Here is an 8,368-nt window from a genome sequence, read left to right on the forward strand (position 1 = left end):
GCCATCGCACCGCCAGCTCCTGCTGCTCTTCCAGGTGCCCTCACTCCTGCTACCCCTCCCTGAACACTTTCCTTTTCACAAACTTTTTGAGCAGTTATCACCACGAATGGATACGGCATTGGCTTCCTAAGCCAGGAATTGTGGGTTCTGTCCCATCTGGGGTGCCAGAACTGATGCCTTGTGAAGGCTGAGCTAGAACAGAGGCTAGACAGAGTTAAAGAATAAAGTAGGAATTTAGTAAAATGCCTTAATGGCTACATCTTGGGCAGCTAAGAGCCCGACCAGAGCTACACCCAAGATGAACCAAAATGGCCACAAAATGCACAACCAGTCACGAGGTCTCTCACTTTTATAAGTTTTGGTCCATTTGCATATTGGAGTTAATTGTCCAATTCCAGCTTTAGGTTATGAAGTCCCATCCTTCTTGTTTTTTTCTCTTCAATTCACTGTTTATACTTTCTGGGCCTGGACCTTCTAACAGTTATCACTGGTCTCAAGCTAGAAAAGGATTCTTTTCTCTACCTAGCCTGTTAAGAGAACTTGCTAACACCTAACATAAAGCTCAGAGCTACACACCAAAGCAGCACATAATCCAAAGAATATGAAAGGCATCATTATCAGCTCGAGGCTCCAGCCTGGCTTCCTGAGTGCGGGGAAGTGCTGCATCCTCCAGCACTGCACAGCACAGCTGCCACCGGCCCTGCAGCGCTGCCAAAGGCTGGCATGGACAATCAGAGCCTCTTCCCTCCTCCCACCCCATTGTTCTGTGGCCTCAGTGCCCACAGGGAGAGGCAGGACACCATCACCATGGGATCTAGCCAGGATACCAGCACACACACACCCCCAGGCAGGACAGCACTTCTTTAATGCTCCAAAGGACTTAGCGGGAGGAGATGCAGAACATTGCAGAGAGGACCCAGCCCAGGCAGAGCTGCAGTGAGGCTGCAGTGTGACATTCCCACAGCTGCTCCCTGCTCAGCTAGCCAAGGGCACGGCCAGGGGCCCGGCAGCCATCCCACCCTATCTGTCACACCACCCGGATGTGGGTATCTTTTGAGCAGACCCAAAAATACGGGAAGACTTTCTCAGTGAAGGTGGCCTCAAACTGCAAGATCTGCGTCATGTCCTTTGCGTTGTAGAAGGTCACTTGGCCCGCTTCGTAGTCCAGGTGGAGCCTGATTCTCTGAGGCGCCTCCCCGAGCGCCAGCGGGTAAGGGGACACACGCTCTGCTCTGTACTGGCCCCTCCAGTCCAGTTGCAGGGCCCAGACCTTCTCAGACCTGAGCAGGTTGAGCAACTCCTTCCTCGGCACAGACTCCAGGGCCACCCCCAGGGCCCAGGAGCCCTTATTCCAGACCTCCACCTCCCAGTAATGCCTCCCAGATGTGAAGCCCTGGGAGCCCAGGACACTGAGGTTGCCCGTGAACCTCTTGGGGATGTCAGGGGGGTTATATTTTCCACTGAACCGGACTGTTTTGCGGTCGTCCGAGAGGATCAGGCCAAGATTCGCCGTCTCTGGGTCCAGTGTCACCTGCTCTAATGGATGACAGAAGCATCAATCTGTGCCTGCCGAGAAGAGAACCAGCACCTCTCCTCCACCCTGCACCACGGGGCTGGGACGTGTCCTGGGAGCACAACGGGCACTCCTGCAGCCCCCTCGGGTGGCATGGGACACAGGAGCCTTACTGTCCCCGCACTGGCACCCAAGGGTGCAAAGATGCTCCCTGAGGCAGGACTGAGCCAGGCAGTGTCCCCACATGCAGGGGACAGACACGATGGGCTTTGCTAAATCTGCTCCCACATCTGCTGGAATATTGCAGCCTGTGGGGAGCAGTGCATCCCCGTGGGTGGAGCAGGCACTGCTGCAAGGCAGGAGGGGCCAGGCCGGTCCCTGCTCCTGTGACCAGGGCTCACCCAGCTCCGAGCCCTGCTCTGCCGAGCAAGCAGGCAACCTCGCTCCAGAGCCGGAGCTGCCCATCCACCAGGGATGTTCTGCTGCCATCCCGTGGCCATCCCACAAGGCCACACTGCTGTCACTGTGCAGTGTCACCACCCCAGACACTCAGCTAAACCCACTCCTCTGGGGAATGCAGGGAGGAAACTGAGGCACCACTCTCCTCTTGGGATGTGCTCAAGTGCATCATCCCAAAAACTGAGACTGTGGAGAGCGGCCTCAGCACAAACGGTGCCAGCCAGACCTCAGCCCAGCAATGCTGCATCATGTGGGCCCCGAGCGCTTGCAAAAGCACTTCTGATCACGCCTAAATGCCAGCTAAAAACATGTACAGCCCTTCTGCTTAACTGGGCACAGCCTGACACGGCCTCCTGCTGTCCTGGCCCTCGCCTGGCGTCGCAGGACAGCATCCCTGGCGCTGCCTGGCACAAGGGCAGACCTGGATTTTTATAGCAGGCCTAGTCAAAACAATAGGACTCAGTTCTAGACAGATGCTGGGTTTAGATATGGTGTGAGCCTATCTCTGCACCAAGGACATGAGGACACTCATCCTGGAAAAGTTTTCCCCCTCAGCTGTGCCCATCAGCTCCAGAAACTTACCCCTTTTTCCCCTGTCCATCTCGTTCCGCAGGCTCACTGGAAGAAGGAAAGGAAGATGCATGAGTGTCTCTCCCGTGGCAGCCTTCCTGCTCCCCATCAGGACAGCAAGCCACATGTGGAGCCCCAGGCTCCAGCAAAGCCCATCCTGCGATGGTGCCCATCTGGAGCAGCCGTTTTGCTCCTGAGCCCCAGGCAGAGGCACCAGGCAGTGAGGATTTCCCACTGCCAGCCAAGCCCAGGGGAAGCACAGCACGGAGCCAGCAGGGCTTTACCTTTGAATTTGTCCGCTATGTCCGCGACCTGCCGGCTCTTCCAAGTGAGGCTCTCAACGCTCCTCTGCAGCTCTGAGGAAACTGGCTCTGGGATTGGGGCCTTGGCTGCCTCACAGCTGAGGGGAACAGGGAGAGGAGCTCAGAGCCCAGCCACCAGCCAGGGCCAGGAGGGAAACAGGGAATTCCCTGCAGCCACAGATCCCAGGGCAGCTGTGTCCCTGCTACCAGCACAGGAATATAACCCCATCTTTAGGAGGGGTGCAATGGCCCCTGGTTCCTGGTGACATCACATGAAATCCCAAATACCCAGTGGGGCAAACCACCTCCTTCCCGGCTCCTGCAGCGCTCCCAAACCTCTGCCCAAAGGAGCTGCACAGGAGCAGAGGGACACCGAGCCTGTTTCATACCTGCGCAGGATTCTGCCAACTTCCTGCAAGAGAGAAAACACAGGTGAGCTGTGGCACTGCCGAGGGACAGGGAGCTGCAGTGGCTGCCCAGCTGTGTGAAACAGGTTAAGGGGGCTGGGGCTCACCCCACCCCTCATCCCAACCCTCCCTTCCCTCAGGGCCCTGACCCAAAGCGGGCAAAGCACAGTGTCACAGCACGGTGTCACAGCGTGGCCCCAGGCCGCACCAGGATGCGGAGGGTGCCAGGTGGGTGTCCCCAGCCCCACCAGGGCTCACAGTGCCCGGGGGGGTTGCTGCCTCACCATGAGGAACTTGACTGCCGGCTGGTCCCGCTTCTCCTTGATCTGCGCAATCACCGTGTCCAGCAGCGACTGCCTCTCCAAAACCCTGGACTTGTATTCATCGCTCTTACTGACCAGCTCCTGGGACATCTGCTCGAGCTGGGCCAGCAGGATCTTCTTCTGCTCCTCCATGCACCGCTGCAGCTCCTCAAAGGTCTCAGGCAAACGCTGCAACTCCCACATCACCGCCGTCTGCAAGGCACCACACGGAGGCCCTGAGCCCACCCAGCCTCCGGCAGCCTCCGCAGGGACACGGCTGCTGCATCGAGGGGGCAAGGATCACACGCAAGGGGACCAGAGGTTTTGTACAGGAAAAGCAGGAAGAACAGAGAGAGACGTAGCAGATCTGGATGTTGATGGGCCCAAGGAGGCCATATGAGTTAGACAGAGAAAAATAATGTTGGCATGGATTAGGAGGTAAGTATATATGGGGAGAGGGAAAGATGGGACATTCCTGGGGAGCCACATGGGTGAGCAGTGGGGGGCATGGAGAGGAACACACACCAGCAGCTTATCACTTTTCTGGTCTCCTCTGCTGTTCAAGTATTGCTTGTGTTCTTGTAAAGAAAGCAGGTTTCTCTGGAGTGTCTCCTGGGGCAGGGATTAAAAAAGAGCATTTTTGGTAATTTTGGAGTGATATTCACAGGAAGGAAATTATGTCACCAAACAACCCCTGTGGGGACAATCCCAGTCTGGGGAGTCACTGGGGGTGACCCTGAGTGTCTGGGAGTGAGTTTTGAGCTCAGAGGCAGCAGCCACCTCTCCAAAATCACTTTAGTCAGGCTGGGGAGATCCCCATCCACAGCTCTTATGGCCAGAAACATTTCTGGAATAACTTCATGTAGAAACCCCGGAGTTTGTGGTTTCTAAAATTGTTTTTTAATTAGAAAAAACAACTTTCAAAGTTGGAAGTGGGATTTTCTGGGAAGAGGTTTCCAGTGACAGTAGCAGGGACTCAGACATGCCCCATAAATTTGCTGGAGTATTAAAAAACCTCCTCATGCTCTGAGTCATCTCCTGCGTTGCAGTGAGCCGAGACCCCAGCCCATGTTGTGGGGGAGAAAGCCTGCCTGGGGACATCTGGGGCACAAGGGACCACATGGGGACACAGAGGGCTGAGCAGTGAGAGGGTGCTGGGCTCCTGCGTGGGCTGGGGCCAGGTGATGGGAGCACCAGCAGCCCCAGCAGGGTGGGGTACAGGACCCCACACTGGTACCCAGCCAGGGACCCCAGCCAGCAGCCGGCTGAGGCCCCAGATCTGTGGCTGCCCAGGGACACACCCTAACCTGTGTGTGGAGGGAACCAGAGCCGTGCCCTGAGTGAAACCCAGACCTTGCTCAGAGGAGACCCACCCAAGCACGGAGGGGACCCAGACCCATACCCAGAGGCGCTCATGCCCAGAGCAGACCGCAGACTGTCCTTGAAGGGAGCCCAGATGTGTGCCACTCAGGACACTTGTGCCCACAGGGGACCCCAGCCCATGCTGGAGGGGATCACAACCTGTGGCTGGAGGGGACCCTGCTCTGTGCCCCTCGGCCACCCCATCCTGGGCAGCCAAGGCCCCCAGCCCCTCGCCAAGCCCCCAGCCCCTCTCGCGGCGCCCCCCGTACCCGCAGCTCCCGGGCGGCCTCTTCGGCGGGGCGGACACCGTGCAGGCGGTGCTCGGGCCCTTCCCGGCAGAGCGCGCAGACCAGGGCGGCGCAGGGCGCCTGGCAGAACAGCGCCAGGGGCTTGCCGTGCTGGGGGCACCGCGGCCACGCCGCCACCTCCCCCAGGGACCGGACCGCGTCCGCCACGTCGCCCAGCGAGCGGTTGGGGCGCGCCGAGCCCGGCTGCACCGGGTCGCGGCACTGCGGGCAGGCGGCGGAGCGCGGGGGGTACCCCAGCACGCCCGCCAGGCAGTGCTGGCAGAAGCTGTGCCCGCACGCCGTGAGCACGGGCTCCCTGAACAATTCCAGACACACCGAGCAGGTGGTCTGGAACAACAGCCGCTCGCGCAGAGCCAGCACCTCCTCAGCCATGGCCGCGACGGCGGGAAAGGGACGGAAGGGGCCGGGACCCGGGCTGGGGCCGGCAGCGCTGCGGGGGTGGGGCCGGGCCGGGGCGCCACGGGAATGGGCCGGGCTGGCGGGGCCGCGAATGGGCCGGGCTGGGGGGGCCGCGAATGGGCTTGGGGATGTGTGAGTGTGTAAGAGTGTGTGTGAGTGTGTAAGTGTGTGTGTGTGTGTAAGAGTGTGTGTGTGTGCGCGCATCCATGTCATTGCACACACGTGTGGGATGCCATACCGTGCGTGCACATCCATGTCACTGCAAGTGTGTCTGTGCCTCTGTGTGTGCGTGCGTGGGAGTGTCCCCGTCTCTCCCTGGGTATATTCCTGTGCCTGGATCCCACAATACGCACACGCGTGTCCGTGTCCATGTGCCTGTGTGCAAGCAGGGGAGGAACGAGCAGGAAAACCCCGGGGGGGGGGACACGGGCACGGGGCCCGCTGTGTGCGCTGCGTGTGCCCGTGTCTGCAGCCCAAGCGAGCGGGGACGCAGCAGCGGCCACGGAAGGGGAGGGCTGGGGTGAGTGTGAGTGTGAGCGTGAGTGTGAGTGTGAATGCGAGCCTTCATCCCAGCCTTCCCCCGGGGCGCAGCCGGCACAGCGCCCGCGGATGCTCGGGATGCTTAAATTAGTTTAATCGTTAATAAGCTGGCACGAGGCCGGGAGCTTTGCCCTGGCCCGGCCCTGGAGGCGGGTCGGAGCTGGCGAGTGAACAGGAACCTCTTCCCCAGGCCGTGCACCGCGATCTTTCCCAGGGCCCGGCTCTCGGCGGATCCGCTCCCGGTCACTGGGCTGGGTTAGTGCGGTTTGAAGGGATTGTGTCGGGAGGCAGCTGCGCCGTGCGGGAGCCCAGGCTGATCCTGCGCTGCCTCCCTGCGCTGCCAGCCCCGGCCTACTCACCCAAAACCCCCCCAAAGCCCCGGCTGCTCCGGGCGAGAGGGCTCCGGCCTCCATCCCCGCACCGCATGGCTCCGGCGCCTCTCCCAGTGTCTCCTTCACTCCCAGCCCAGCTCCAAAGCCCCGGAGAGCAGCAGCAGCAGCAGCAGCAGCAGCAGCAGCAGCAGCAGCAGCAGCACTTAGGGAAGCAGAGCCCCTCGAGCTGCCTCGTGCTTCTCGGCCTGCTGGGCCCACATTGTCCCTTCTGTGCTGCTGCCCTGGGCTCAGCGCTGGAGGCTGCTGGGTGTCCAAACCAAGCCCCTGTATTCAGCCATCGGTTCTGCTCCTCCTCCACCCTCATGTGCTGCCATCGGTTCTGCTCCTCCTCCACCCTCATGTGCTGCCAGCCAGGCCCCAAGGAGTGTTTTGGGGGGCACCATCCACCCCCTGACAGAATAAAGCAGTCAAACAAATCCCACTTAGTGCCCTGCCATAGCCGTGCCCTCCTGAGTGTCCCTGCCACCCCACTGCCAGCTTCCCTGCCCCAGTGGGTCCCAGGCCCTGGGCCAGTGGCTGTGACAGGCCTGCCCTGCCCACCATCCTACAACAGCCCAGGGTGACAACCTGATGTCCCCACTCATCTGGAGTGCTGCCTGGGGTACACTGCCCAACTCACACCCAGGTGGGCACAGCCGTGGCTCCTGCTTGTCCCCTGTTCCTGAAGCTGCTTTCTGGGTGCATCTGTCTCCAGTTCTTCCAGCAGCCCAGGCCAGGGAAGGGTGGGTGAGAGTCACTGGCCCAAGCTGCAGGGACAGGAGCCATTGAGTCCATGTCCCACCACGGGACAATGCTGTCAATCGTCACCACCGTGGTTTTCAGAGTTGCTGCCACCTGCACTCAGGGCCACGATGGCTGTGTTGTCCCACCAGCACGGGAGCTGTCTCTGCAGAGGGATTGGTGACATTTGAGCTGCTGAAGGTCACTGGGATGTCGTTAAATCCTGGCAGTGTCCAGTGACTGAGGCTGTTAGAACTGTGTGTGGTGGGCGAGGAGCAGCACGAGGGGCAGGAGCTGCTGTGTGGGGCCCAGTGACACAGAGCAGGGCACTGCCAGCCTGGCCACACCAAGGTCCTGGCACTGCGGGGGACAGCCAGCCACCTCAGCTGGTTTTTTGCCAATAAAAAGCTGAATTCATCAATTTTTCAGAAGAAAAAGATTTTTGCCAGGTCCATGTCGCTGCCAGTGTGACGGAGACAAGCCACTGAGAACCAGAATCAGTTCTGCTTTCCATTTCCTCCTTCCCCATACTTGCATTCAGTCCTGGTGAGGAGGATGCAGGGAGGCTGCTGAGGGACACAGGGCTGCAGCCAGGCCCTCCTGTCCTGCCCCCACACCTCCCTCCCAGCACAGCCCCACCACAGCACTTTTCATGGAATCCCAGAATGGTTTGAGTGGGAAGGGACCTCAAAGTTCATCTTGTTCCACCTCCTTGGAAGGGCAGGAACACCTCCCACTATCCCAGGTTGCTCAAAGCCTCATCCAGCCTGACCCAACTTCCAGAGATGGAAGTTCAGCTCCTGTCAGACAGCACGCCCTGACCCAAAACCCCAAACTTCTTCCAGGGAGTTGCAGGCACCACCCCAGCAGTGGGAAGGCAGGAACCCTGGCAGGAACCTGCCCTGGCAGCCCCACAATGCTCCCACCCACAGCGATGACCAGCTGGTGGCTCTCAGCAGCTCCATGTGGCTGCGCTGCCCTCTGGCACATTCTAGCACCGAGGAGGCCGTAAATCCCAGCTTAGGGGGGGTTCATACACCAGGTCCTGCATGAGGACTTTGGTTCTGCAAAGGCATTAACAGGTCCTGACAACT

General features: G+C 59.9%; 1 protein-coding gene across 1 annotated transcript; it reads right to left on the reverse strand.

Annotated features, from left to right (window-relative positions):
• Positions 1-846: 846 nt before the first annotated feature.
• LOC128810109 (E3 ubiquitin-protein ligase TRIM7-like) lies at positions 847-5,643 on the reverse strand. The gene is made up of 7 exons (XM_053982684.1): positions 5,185-5,643; positions 4,079-4,165; positions 3,536-3,766; positions 3,234-3,256; positions 2,827-2,942; positions 2,555-2,590; positions 847-1,536 (listed from the first exon to the last, which is right to left on the reverse strand). Exons 1-7 carry the CDS (start codon positions 5,593-5,595, stop codon positions 1,028-1,030), a joined length of 1,413 nt encoding a protein of 470 aa, XP_053838659.1. The 5' UTR covers positions 5,596-5,643; the 3' UTR covers positions 847-1,027.
• Between the last annotated feature and the right edge of the window lie 2,725 nt (positions 5,644-8,368).

The sequence above is a fragment of the Vidua macroura genome, chromosome 1, assembly GCF_024509145.1.
Source record: "Vidua macroura isolate BioBank_ID:100142 chromosome 1, ASM2450914v1, whole genome shotgun sequence".
Classification (NCBI taxonomy): Eukaryota; Metazoa; Chordata; class Aves; order Passeriformes; family Viduidae; genus Vidua; species Vidua macroura.